General features: G+C 59.1%; 2 protein-coding genes across 3 annotated transcripts; both read right to left on the bottom strand.

Moving 5' to 3' along the window:
- Positions 1 to 1,455: 1,455 nt before the first annotated feature.
- Positions 1,456 to 8,322, bottom strand: FANCE (FA complementation group E). 2 transcript variants are annotated; one of them, XM_053998400.1, is made up of 12 exons: positions 8,280 to 8,322; positions 7,276 to 7,525; positions 6,423 to 7,047; positions 6,296 to 6,340; positions 5,854 to 5,913; positions 5,629 to 5,772; positions 5,425 to 5,548; positions 4,804 to 4,879; positions 4,607 to 4,673; positions 4,386 to 4,511; positions 4,184 to 4,278; positions 1,456 to 4,023 (listed from the first exon to the last, which is right to left on the bottom strand). In XM_053998400.1, the coding sequence occupies exons 2-12, from the start codon at positions 7,497 to 7,499 to the stop codon at positions 4,020 to 4,022; spliced, it is 1,590 nt and encodes a 529-aa protein (XP_053854375.1). In that variant the 5' UTR covers positions 7,500 to 7,525; positions 8,280 to 8,322; the 3' UTR covers positions 1,456 to 4,019. The 2 variants fall into 2 exon arrangements, with proteins under 2 accessions (XP_053854375.1, XP_053854374.1); XM_053998399.1 differs by lacking the exon at positions 8,280 to 8,322 and adding an exon at positions 7,922 to 8,207.
- Positions 8,323 to 8,630: 308 nt separating this feature from the next.
- LOC128818664 (probable E3 ubiquitin-protein ligase makorin-1) lies at positions 8,631 to 12,107 on the bottom strand. Its single transcript, XM_053998202.1, has 8 exons — positions 11,277 to 12,107; positions 10,667 to 10,786; positions 10,283 to 10,569; positions 9,987 to 10,078; positions 9,654 to 9,874; positions 9,293 to 9,403; positions 9,079 to 9,202; positions 8,631 to 9,005 (listed from the first exon to the last, which is right to left on the bottom strand). The coding sequence occupies exons 1-8, from the start codon at positions 11,345 to 11,347 to the stop codon at positions 8,850 to 8,852; spliced, it is 1,182 nt and encodes a 393-aa protein (XP_053854177.1). The 5' UTR covers positions 11,348 to 12,107; the 3' UTR covers positions 8,631 to 8,849.
- Positions 12,108 to 12,206: the final 99 nt, after the last annotated feature.

The following is a 12,206-nucleotide window of genomic DNA, read 5'->3' as shown; positions in this document are numbered from 1 at the left end:
GCAGGTGGCCAGGAAACCTTTGCTTTTGGTGCGGGGCCAGGTCCTGCACCCGCTCTGGGGAGGTGACGGAGCCGGGACAGACCAGGACTGCTCCCTCCGTGCCCGGTGTCTGCGGAGCAGAGCGGAGCTGAGCCTCAGCATCTCCCTGGCAGGAGGCTCAGGGCAGGGCGGGGGCAGTCGGGAGAGACGGGGGACCCCCCGTGCTTTCATGGGGGGCCCCGCACCAGGCTAAAGCGGAGTGGCTGATGAGGAGCCCCTGTAGCATCTTGTTCGGTGATGCAGGGAAGCCACTCTGCCCAGGACCCCCATCCCTCCTGCCCCTCTCAGCAGCCCCACCTTCCCCCCCCGGCCATCCCCCCACTGCCCCATCCCCGGCCCAACCCCTTTGCTCAAATCCATCACATCCTCTAAAGCCGCTTTCTTCCCCTAAAGAGCTTACAGCGAGTCGGGCTCCACCTTCAGCACTACCTGGAGGCAGCTGCTGTTGCCCCCCCATGCCCAGGGACCCCTTGGGGTCTGCAGACCTCTCCAGCCCTGAGAGGGCAAACAGCATCTCCCAGTGCCCGGGGCAGGCTTTGCCCAGGCTCTGACCCACCTGCCAGCGTGAGAGCCCAGAATGCAGCCCCAGGTGTTACAAAGCAGGGGGAGTGGAGGTGGGACACCCTTGCAGAGAGGAGCAGCAGCTGGCACCAGGCAGCACATCAGGCTCCGGTGTCCTGGCAGGCCCTGGGCTGCCCCGTGGGGCACACAGACCCCAGGATACCTGACACTGGTGCCCCTGTTCCCTCCCTCGCTCAGGGGAGGGCTCACAAGAGGCAATGCCCCTGTTCACAAAGCGCCCCGTTCAAAGAGCCTCTAAAAGCATCTACTAAAAGCAAGCAGGGATTTTTAGGCATTCTTATTTTTAAGCTGGGAGCAGCTAAATCGTGACTGCAATCTAGGTATCGCAGAGCCTCAAGCAAGGAAAACCAGCCCAGTTCCCCTCACACAGACCTGTTCAGCGGGGAGGAACGAGACCCTGCTGGGAGATCTCCAGCCCAGGGGGGTGGGTGGCAGCATGTGGCCGTGGGCTCTGCCTTTGTCCCCTGTCCTCCTTCCAGCGAGGTCCCTCACAGCAGCAGCACCTCCCAGGGTGCCTGAAGCTGAGCTAAACTCGCAGCTCAGATCACAGAGTGTGGTCATCTGGATTATTCACTTCTTGGAAGAAAGCTGCTCAGACTGACACTGACTGCTGCCACTGATGCGGCAAGCGTGATTTACAGGTCTGTGCAGGGGCCCAACCACAAAGCAGCACCCCAGCCCTCCCTCAAATTCACCTTTCTGTGGCCCTGGCTTCCCTAGCTAACAGGAACCTGGCAGCCACCAGGCTACCCAAGAGAGAACACAATTCTTGTCTTATGATTAAAATGTTGTTGGCAAAAAAAAAAAACCAAAAAGCACCAAACAGACAAGAAGGAAAATTGCTCTTCCTTTTTATTCAGTTTTAAATCCCAAGTGAAAAAAATAAATATTGCTGAGCCTCCCCCAGAGCAGTTCAGCCTCACAATTGGGCATCACAGCCCCCAGGTTTCCAGCTAGAATTGCATCAGCATGTTGGGGATTACACAGGAGATTAGCAGGCTGTCACTGGCCACGCAGTTACCTCCAGGGAGAAGTGGGATGACCCCTGGCACTGCTGCAGGAGGGGAAACAGCAACAACCTGGAGCTCCTGTTTGGAGAAGGGCAGCCCCTTGGGGGATGGATACAGGCCATTTTCAGGAAAGCCACTGAGCTTCAGCCCTTTCTGGTGTTTAACATCCACGGACCCCACAACCCTGCTCACCCCAAAGAGGTTCACTGCTGCCTCACCACAGCCCCACGAAGGCACCTGGGCAGTGGAGGAATCATCTTGTCATTAAACTGGTTCAAAAATCCCTGAGGAGGGTGTGGAGGCAGCAGAGTGGACAGACAACCCATGCAACTGCACGTGATGAATTTCCTCCAAAAAAACCCCAAGAACTACTAGGCCAAAAAGGGAATTCCCCTCTGTAATGTGAAGTAAAACTTTACAAACAGAAGAGGAAGCAGGTAAGGAACCACTGCCAATTATCACAAGTAAACGGGATGAAAATCACACCCTGCCTGCTACTTCCAGCCTAGGAAAGGTCTCAGAGAAAGCTTCAGACCATTCCCTTCACCATCACTGCTCTTAAATCAGGACAAGGACAGGGCCAGTCCTGGCAGTCCTGCCACCCTTGGCCAAGGTTCTGCAGAACTATAAAATGTGACTGATGTCTTATGCTGCATCCACCTCTCTGCGCTGTTCAGGTTGGATTTTTAAGCTCTTGAAAGGGTCAAGAGGAGTCAAAAGTGAACTTTTCTGTGCTGCCAACCTCCATGTAAACAAGCAGTGTTCCACCAGCATGTGCAGCATCCCCAGGGTGTGCTCCCAGCTCTCCTTACAGGATTGTTATCTGCATGAGGAACCCACAGCACACCGTGAGCTGCAGCCAAGAGCAAAACCAGGGCCAAGAAGGCTCTTGCCACAAGCCCGTGGTCATCTCCATGTGACCAACAGCCACAGCCAGACAGAGCACTGGGGACAATGACACCGAGGTCACTTGGTAGAAGCTCTGCAGGGGAACTGCAAAGATCAGAGCCTGCTACCTAATAAAGCCAGAAGAGCAGGCTTAGACCTTGATGATCATGGCACAATTTCTATTTATGTCGTATTTTGGGCAGCTCTACAATAGCTTCACTTTACTCAGCCACTAACTCAGTGGAATGCAAACACATCAACAATCTGGCTCCCTGGAGGTTTCTATCCTCCAGCTAATGCGGACTTTGAAGCCTCATCAGTCCACTGTCACCTAAAATAGCTTAAGGGATTCTTATATAAAGAAATCTGGCTCTCAGCCTTAAGAGTGTCACCTAATGCTTCAGAGTTTCCTTCCTGTGGCTGGGATCTAAACATTATTGAGCACACCTGGAGCAGTCACACGTCACTCCTGCATGTTATAATTTTCCTTCTCCCTTTGTAGATGTTTATGGATTTTTAAATAGCTCCTGAAGAGTGCAATGCTTCAAAACCTCCACGGAAACCCTAGCTGTACCTGCCTGAGTCTCCACTCTGTCCCAAACTTTTCTTCCCAGTTCTCAGACCAGGAGGTGCCTAGATGAGGTTTCCAGTGGGTACTTTCAAGAATACAGGATAGAACTTTGAGCAGAGTCACGCCACACAAGCACTTTCCATTAGGGCAATGAGTAGGGTCATCATCACCAGAAATGTGTCACACACAGCAGGGCCCCTCACGGGCCAGGCAAACAGGAAAGAAAGGTGGATTTAAAGCAGAACACTCAAATTTCCCAGCTAAATTCAGCTGGAATTCAGTTAAATCCCACTCTCCTGCACCCAGAGATCTGTAAATCCCAGCAGATCAGATACACAAACAGCAGCCCAGCCTGCACCACTCTGAAACAGGCTTGGCTGTTGGGGAGGAATGTGGACGTGCATAGAACTCGTGCCTTGGAGTGAGCTGAGGTAAAATCAAGATAGTGAACTAAATCCAGAATTATCAACTTCATGCAGCCTCAAATCAATGTCTGTCCTGCTCCAGTGATGGGTTTTGGGCAGTAAGAACTCAGGGCCTGGAAGTTCTCCATGGGCTGTGTCCTGCCTGGCCCCCACAGCCCTGCCCCCAGCACAGGAGGGCCAGGTCACCTTGTAGAGTGTGAGGGAGAACACACAGAGAAACACCTGGAAACACATGAATTGTTCAACCAAGACCCCTCCGAGCCCCAGGGAGTGTTGGGGGGCTGGTTGAACAATTCATCCCATCTTGCTGGGATGGCACTGCCCAGCAAGAGCCCCCTCAGACCAGGTGCAGCCAGGAGGCCCTGGGCACTCTGTGGGGAACAGACCCCCCTCACAGGGTCCCACCTGACCAGGGAGAACCCAGTGAGGGGTGGCCGTGGCTGCTGCTGTGCAATGAGTGTCCTCCACGCAGGGGAGCTGCCCCCTCACGATTCCTGTCGGCGCTCACCTGAGGAAAGACAAAAATCAAGAAGAGGAAAGCCACTGCCATACCCACCACTGCACAGCTCTGGCACAGCAGGCGTGGCACCTTCTGGTTCCCCACCCTGGGGCAGCCCAGGGTGCAGAACCTGCCATCCCCCAAGCAGGGACCCCTGTCCCCACCTCACCTGGCCCCTTCCAGCACAGCCTGCAGCGATTTCTTCAGCGCTGCAGTGCTCCGCTCCAGGACAGCAGCCAGGCTGCTCCGCTGAGCTGGGCTGACCTGGGGTGGAGGCAGCACCAGCTCAGGGCCCTGCCCTGCCAGGAGCCCACCTGGGACCTCTGGGCCGGGCCCCAGGAGCTGCAGGACCCAAGGCTGGCCGGGCTCACCTGGCTCTGATACACCGTGAGCACGGCCGTCACCAGCTTGGCGAAGTCGAGCGACATGGAGAAGGCTGGGGCCTGCTGGCACAGGGTCAGGACCAGGAGATCCAAGAGCTCAGGGGGCAGCACCTCCTGGAAAAGACCCAGGAGCAGGCAGGAGAGTGGGTCCTTGCTCCAGCACTGCTGGGGTCATCAAGGAAACCCGTGGGACAAGGTGGGCCCCTCACCTGCCGCCCCAGCACGGCCTGCAGTACTGGCAGGAGCTTCTCTGACAAAGGCACCTCCAGGACTTGGCTGGAAGGACAGTGAAGAGGAAAGGTGCTGCTCTGTGGCCTTGCTGGTGCTCCCAGATGGCTGGAGCCAGCTGGACCCATCCAGGTAGGCGTGAGGCCAAAGCAGAGCTGTCAGCCCTGTAACCCCTCACCTCAGCACCAGCTGCACAGAGTGTGGCTCCAGGCACTCCTCCACCAGCTCACACATCAGCTTGGTCTGCTCAGCACCTGCAAGGGCAAAGCAGCAGGAGAGAGCCTGCAGAGGCTGCCAAATCCATGGGGATGTGCAGGCTCTCCCTGGCACCTCTTCACAGGAGTATGTCCTAGTCAGGACAGGCAGAAACTACGGAGTGCCCCCTTCTACTGCTCAGGAAAATTCCGCCTCCTTTGCCCAGCTGCAGCAAAGGTTTAAACAGCAGCAGTCTCTGGGGAAAGGGGATGCCACTGTGGCAGGGGTTCACCCTCTCCTCACAGCAGCACTGGCCTCAGCATTAGGAGCTGCCAGGAGCTCCCCAATCGTGGAGGTATGGGAACTGTCCTTTGGGAAAAAGTAAGCCCGAAGCCAGCCTAGCCAGCCCTCCCACTCCATCTCGGGCATCTGTAAACCCATGTCCCATCCCAACCCCCAGGTGTTCACCTGCCCTGAAAAAAACCAGCCCCAGGCCTCCATGGTTCCTAACACATGACAAATACCACCCAGGGAACAGCACTCTGCAGCTGGGGCCCCTCTCCAGCTCCCAGAAGCAGCCACAGCTCCCACCAGCCCAGCACACCTTCCCCCGGCCCCTGCAGCACCGCAGCCACCAGCACATGGCAGAAGGGATGGGAATACTTGGAGCAAAACGAAGTCAGGGCAGCCATGAGGTGTCGGGAAGGCGGCTGGGTGAGGGACAGGACCTGGGGACAGAAAAGGCAGGAGGTGGGGACAGTGGAGAGGGGAACGGGGAGCAGGAAAGCTCCGCTGCCCTGGCACGTACTCGCCTGAGGAAGAGCTGCTCTGCCAGGATGGCTGCGCTGGTGTAGCTGAGGTCAGGGCTCAGAGCCAGCAGCCAGCTGCAGAAACGCACCAGGAAGGGCTCCGGGCACGTGGAGAGCTGGAGGAAGGAGCACAGCCCCTCGAGCTGGGGGTGTCAGAGGGGATGGGACATTAGGGACAGCAGCAGGCCCCCTGCAGCAGCTGCAGCAGGGATGCTGGGGCTCACCTGGCTGGCGGAGCAGTTGTTCAGGATGCTCAGCTTGGGGGGGGCGCGCAGCTCGGAGTGCTGGAGAGAAACACTGTCCTGAGTAAAGCACCAAATAAACCAACCCACAAAGTGCAGCACCAAATAAACCAACCCACAAAGTGCAGCACCAAATAAACCAACACACAAAACGCAGCACCAAATAAACCAACCCACAAAGTGCAGCTCCAGGGCTTCTCCCTTCCCCCCATGTCTGTCAGCACCGAGCCCACAGGCAGCCCCTCACACCTGCAAGGTGCAGGCAGGTGTCAGTATCCCAAGCCCAGAGGAGGTACCAACAGGGCTTTTTATCCCCATCCAGCTGTCTCTGTCAAATCCACCTCCTTTTCCACCCCTCCCGAGGCCCTGCCACGAGCCTGTTTAGAGCATCAGCTCCAGGACTGAGACAGAAGCAACCACTTACACTGGACTCCTGCAGCAGCAGCATTTTCAGCCCCTGTCCGTGCATCTGAGGGAAATGAGATGAAGGAATGGGAATCAGGCTGTAAAGGCTCACTGGCTGGAAGGGGACAGCAAATCCTACACAGTACCTGGACAAAGGATTGGACCTCCTCTGCCAGCTCTGTCTGGGAAATCTTCCTGAGTTCCCCAGCTGCATCCTGCTGGGAGCTGTCCTGAGCAGATTTATCTGTGCTCTGAGCAGATGTGTCCTCTGAAGGCTCCTCAGGCACCTCCTCTTCCACCCCTGCCACATCTCCACATTCCTGGGGCCCCAGGGGCTCAAATGCCACCTCCTCCAGCAACAACCTCTTCCCCTCTCTCTCATTGTCCAACTCCAGGCTCTCCTCCGGCACTTTCTTACGCTTCCCACCTTGAGGCACAGAGTCAGGGGCACCAGGATGCTTGCTGAAGCACCAGTTCAATTTTCTTTGCCCCTCTGGTTTCTTCTGGGCAATTTTCTGGCACAGGCCCCTAAGCTGCTGCTGGCACGCAGAAGACAGGGCAGTGGGACATGGGGAGGAGCCCTCCTCTGCCCTCAGTCCCCGCCGGAGCAGATCCCCCAGCGTCTGCACCCAGGGATCCACATGGGAATCTTGCTCCAAGGCCTGGAGCAGCCGGTCAAGGCAGTCCCGTGGCACTGCATCCTGCACCACGAGGAGCAGGGAGAAGAGGTTTCTCTGGCACAAAACGGGCAGCAGCAGCAGCCGCGGCTTGCTGGAAAAGGAGAGGTGACTGGTCAGAGCAAATTCCTCTGTCCTGAACCCAATCTGTCCCGTGGAGCAGAGTCCCACAGCAGACACAAGCTGGGACACCAGTGGGTCACTGCTATGATCTCAGCTTCATGTATGGGCCAGTGCACCAGGGGAAGTGCTCTCCCAAATTGTGTGCCTGACACCCAAAACTCCCACAAAACACCCAGTTTTAGAAACTTATCCAACTCACACAGCCAGGCTGTCCTTTGGCCCCTCCAGCCAGGGCTCCTCGGCGCACAGGGCTGCGGTGAGAGCCTGCCAGGGGAACGCCTGCCCCGGCCCCTCGTGGGGCTGGCCCCGCTGCAGCACCCGCAGCGCGGCCATCGCCCCGGCGGGGCCGGAGGACAGAGCGTGCAGCAGGAGGCGGCACGGCCGGGGGCAGAGCTGCAGCCAGGACAGGCACCGGGGCTCCATCGCTGCGGCGGGGGCTGCACAGCCGCCTGCGAGACACGGGGACACCGGACATGGTCACACACACAGGGGACAGCTGGACATGGTCACACACGGGGGACAGCTGGACACAGGGGACAGCTGGACACAGTCACACACACGGGGGACAGCCGGACACAGGGGACAGATGGACACAGTGACACACACGGGGGACAGCCGGACACGGTCACACAAACAGGGGACAGCTGGACACAGGGGACAGCTGGACACGGTCACACACACGGGGGACAGCCGGACACGGTCACACACACGCGGGACAGCCGGACACAGGGGACAGCTGGACGTGGTCACACACGGGGGACAGCCGGACACAGGGGACAGCTGGACACGGTCACACACACGGGGGACAGCCGGACACGGATGACACACAAAGGGAAGAGCCGCACACGGGTCACATCCGGACGCGGTCACACCGGCGAGAACCGGACACGGGTCCCACTCGGGAGGCACGGGACGATCACGACCTGCCTGGCCGTGCTCCGCGCCGACCCCGGCATCAAGCTGGGCGCCTGCCTTTACCCGCCCTCCCCACCCGAGGATGCGGGAGCATCACCGCGGCCGCAGCCGGGCGGGAGCACCGGGAGTCCCTCCGTGCCTTCCAACACCCCTTCGCCGGCAGCGCCCGCATCCCCAGCTCAGCGCCGCTGTTCTCCCGGGGGGCGCTGCTGCTGGGGCTCCCCCCGCCCCGCTGGGGCCCCCCAAGCACTGCCCCGGTCAGTGCCGTGCAGTGCCGGGCACACTCACGGCTGTCACCGGCTGTCACCGCGTCCCCGCCCGCTGCCCCAAGGCTCCGCTTCCGGCCCCACCCCCGGGAAACGCAAATCGACCGCGCGGCAAACGAGCTCATTATGCAAATATCCCTTAAATTCCAACCCAAACACCGCCACCCCCCCCCCCTTTCCCCAGCCCACAGATCATAGGCACCCGGAAGCGTAGCGTTACACAACCCGTTTTATTTCGTTATTCCCGGATTTGGCTAAAAAGAGTTTAAAACAGTGCCCCCCTGCTGCCCGGCCCGGCCCGTGGATGTCAGACCCCCCCCCACCCCCGCTGGCTCCCAGCCCACCCCACCCGTGGGTCTCCCACGGGTGCAGAGTGGGCACCACGGCAAGAGCAGTGGGGCTGTGCCCTGAGTCTCCCCCGGTGCACCCATAAATGCCAGACAGACTGCTTCCCCATCCCACCCCATCCCTGCAACACCTCCACGGCAGGAGCCATCCCAAAACAACGGCAGGAGTCTAAGCAGACGCTTCTGCCTCCCAGGGAGGTGTCCAGGCCACCACCAGCACCCAGGCCCAGCGTGGCCCCCACGGCTCAGTCGGAATCGCTGAAGTCAATGAGAAGCATCTCGTGGCCATAACTTGAGTGGGGAAATTCTGTCTCCAGCATGGCCAGGGTAAGAGCCCACTCGAGCGTGCAGAGCTCCTCATCCTCCTCGTCAGAGCTCTCCGAGGAAGAAGGGATGAACACCTGCAGCAGAGGAGGGAGGATGAGCCACACTCCCGGTGCCCAGCCCAGCCCTGGGATGTGCCACCCCACTTACAGCGGGCATCCTCAGCTGCCGCTGTCTGTGCCGCCGCAGCCAGTTGGCAGGCAGCTCATGCAGGTAGATGCACTCTGATCTGAAAGGGCAGTGGCCACGGAGGAAGAATTTGCACCTGATTTTCCTGTGGGATTCCAAGCATAGTTGTGAGTGTAGCTCCCAGAGCAGCACAGAACCCACAGCCCTGCCACCCACAGCAGTGCCACCCACTCACCCTGTCCGTGCCTTGAAGGCTCTGATGAGCTTCTCCTTCTCACCCACATCTGAGATCCAGTATTTGTGGGGGATGTAGTAATTGGAGGTGATCCGGCACTCTGGGCAGGCCCTGGGATGAGGGTGACAGGTGCAGTTGGGTGTCCCAAGAAGGGAGCAGGGAGCATGGGCTCAGCACCCACACCGGGTGGTTCTGCTGCCCTGGCCTCACCCAGCACCCCCATACCCAGCACCGCTCCAAACCGCCTGTTCCCAAAGGAAAGTCACACCAATCCCAAAGCCACATCAGCGGACCAAAGGAAGAATTTCAGGGCACAGAAGGAGGAATGGTGATCACCCTGCCACGTCCCCATCCCACTCACTTTATGACGGTGCTCTGGAAGTTCCGGCTGCGCCGCCACTTGCGGATGCACCCCACGCAGTACGCGTGGCTGCAGTTCGGGAGGATCCCAAAGAGCCGCTCCTCTGGCAGTGGCTTCTCATACACCCTGTCCATGCAGATGCCACACACTACAGCCTCACTCTGGGCTCTCAGCGCTGCAGTGGTGACCAGGGCTGCCACAGCACCTGGCTCTGCAGGGACCTGCAAGCAGAGCAGCACAGCATGGCAACCCCCTGGTTCTGTCACTGCCCTGGCCTCGGAGAACACCACAGGGTGACAGGGAATACCCGGCCACAGGAGACCCCAAACCCACCTTTGCAGGGTCAGTCCATGTTGCTGTCTCCAAAACTGCCTCTTTGGGGTCAGAGGAGTCTGGATCCAGTGCTGGCCCTTGTGGCTGGAAGCCTGCAGGAGGAGAGTTCTTAGAGGGGAAAAGCTCAGTGAGCTGGGTGGGCTGCTCAGAGCATGCAGCTTCAGCAGTGACAGTCCCCACACTGGAGAGCTCTCCACAGCCCAGCTTGGCCCAGGCTTGGTCATAGGCAGAAACATGCACAGGCAACTTCACCATAACCACCCCAGTGTCACCCCACTGGTCCCCTGGGCACCTACCTGAGGCACTCCGAGCTTTTGTGGGGACAAACTCTCCACTGATGGCATCACGGGGGACGTTACCAAGTGCTGGGATGTTCTTCTTGTCTTTCTCTTCCACTTCTACCTCCACTTTGGGGAACTTGAAGGCCGCACACGTCATGCTGCGGGCCGTGGTGCACTGGGCTCCCCCCTGGTCCCGGTCCATGGCTGTGGGCTCAGTGCCAGGTTCCTGGCCCCAGTGGCAGCGAGGCATCAGACCATATTGGGTCCCTCCTGGTGCTGGCTCCTCCTGGATGTGCTGGTAGCTGGAGGAGCCCAGGGAGAGACAGAGGGGTCCCATCAGTTCAGCATGACTCCTTTGGGCTGCCAGCCCATCCTCACGGCATCACAGCCCTTCCTTACCTGCACTGCTCTCCATAACGGCAAAACCCACGCTGGAAGTACCTGCAGACCCGGGCTGATTCCCTGTCATGTGAGAAGCGGCAGCTCTGGCCCCACCGACAGGATCCACGGGCAAAATTCCTGTTAGCCAGGGGAGCCATGTGGATGGGGTCAGACCCTGCTCCAGCCCTGCCCTAGTGCCCCCCCGGTACCAGCTTTGTTTGGGTGGGGATGTATTTTGGAAGCCCCCCCGGCTGGTGTCTGGGCTCGGGTGCCCTTGGCAAGGGCAGAGCCAGGGGGATTCAGGGTCCTCCCAGCCCCATCCAGCCTAACCTCCTGCTAATTGCCAAGCAAATCCCAGGACAGGGATTGTCTGGGGGCTCTCCTGGGGCCTGGGGGAGCAGCGGTACCGAGGGCTGGGGCAGGGAGAAGGGCAGGAGCCTTGGCTTGGGGCTGGCAGGAAGAGGGGGGAGTGCTGCCGCCGACCCCCAGCTCCGGAGGGGGGATGGGGAAATGGGGAGGGTGGATCAAGGCCATCCCGAACCGCTCCCCACCCCCACAGCGAGGGGCCCCATCTCCAGCCTATCTCCTGCAAAAGCCGCTCCCAGCCACCCCATCCTCGAGCCTTTACCTGCACGGCGGTCTCAGAGAGCTTGCCTCGGCCCTTAACGGCCCAGATGCCATCATCGAGCCTACCTCCATCTCTTCCCCAGCAGCGAAGAGGGCTGGGCCACCTCCCAGGGCTATTTATGGCCTCAGTGAGTCCCAGGTCTGGCTGGGATAATTCTCCCCTAGTAGCCGGGGGCACGTGTTTGGGGCGGAGGACAAGCCCGGGCTGGCTGATAGCAGCCGGCTGCTGAGCGCTGTTTACACTGAGTCAAGGACTTTGCAGGAGGAGCCTGCCCGGGGGCACCCCTCCAGCGTGCATCGCTAAATTCTGTATATTCTAATCCTTTTACCATTACTATTTCCCCTTCCTTCTCAGTCCTACTAAAACTGTCTTTAACTCAGCCTGTGGATTTCACTTCTCTCTCAGCTCTCTCCCCCATCACACTGGGAACGGCTGGATAATGTAATGCTGCCTGTTGTAACCACACTGGGTCCCCAGCCAGGTTCCCTGGGACCCCTGCCCAGCAGCAGCACGGCTCCCCGTGCCCCAGAAGCATGGGAGAGACAGGGAGCCGTGGAACAGCTTCCCCCAGAGCACTCAAGCCGGGCACAGGGGAGCCTGGGTGATCTTCAGCTCCTCCTTGCAAATTCTCAGGTGTTTCACCACAGCCAAGGACAGCCCAGGTGCCAGCACATGACTGCCCTCATTGTTCCCCTTCTCGCGGTGTTTTCAGCTCATTTCCAGCTCCACCCGCAGCATTTGGGGCAGGAAACATCCGGCTGAGGCTGGGATCGTGCTCCTGGCTGGCTCTTTCTGCTGCTTTAGATTTGCAGGCAAGAAAACCACAGCAGGTACGAGATCTGGGAATTACAGAAACCCGGGAATCATGGCAACTCCCTGGAAATCACAGCAAATCCCATTGCCTCTGCTGGAAATCCTCCCATGGACAGC

This window comes from Vidua macroura, chromosome 24, assembly GCF_024509145.1.
Source record: "Vidua macroura isolate BioBank_ID:100142 chromosome 24, ASM2450914v1, whole genome shotgun sequence".
NCBI lineage: Eukaryota > Metazoa > Chordata > Aves > Passeriformes > Viduidae > Vidua > Vidua macroura.
Note: the sequence above shows the minus strand (reverse complement) of the source record. Positions and strands in the feature narration are given on the sequence as shown.

Bases quoted from the DNA above. Each gene is read 5' to 3' on its own strand.
- FANCE (XM_053998400.1), bottom strand. From the start codon at position 7,499: ATGGAGCCCCGGTGCCTGTCCTGGCTGCAGCTCTGCCCCCGGCCGTGC. The intron at 6,341-6,422 runs GTACTGTGTAGG...CATTTCCCTCAG, and splicing joins AGGTCCAATCCTTTGTCCAG to ATGCACGGACAGGGGCTGAA. The intron at 5,773-5,853 runs GTGAGCCCCAGC...TGACACCCCCAG, and splicing joins ACAACTGCTCCGCCAGCCAG to CTCGAGGGGCTGTGCTCCTT.
- LOC128818664 (XM_053998202.1), bottom strand. From the start codon at position 11,347: ATGGAGGTAGGCTCGATGATGGCATCTGGGCCGTTAAGGGCCGAGGCA. The intron at 10,787-11,276 runs GTAAAGGCTCGA...CCTGGCTAACAG, and splicing joins TCTCTGAGACCGCCGTGCAG to GAATTTTGCCCGTGGATCCT. The intron at 10,079-10,282 runs GTAGGTGCCCAG...CTCCTCCTGCAG, and splicing joins AAAAGCTCGGAGTGCCTCAG to GCTTCCAGCCACAAGGGCCA.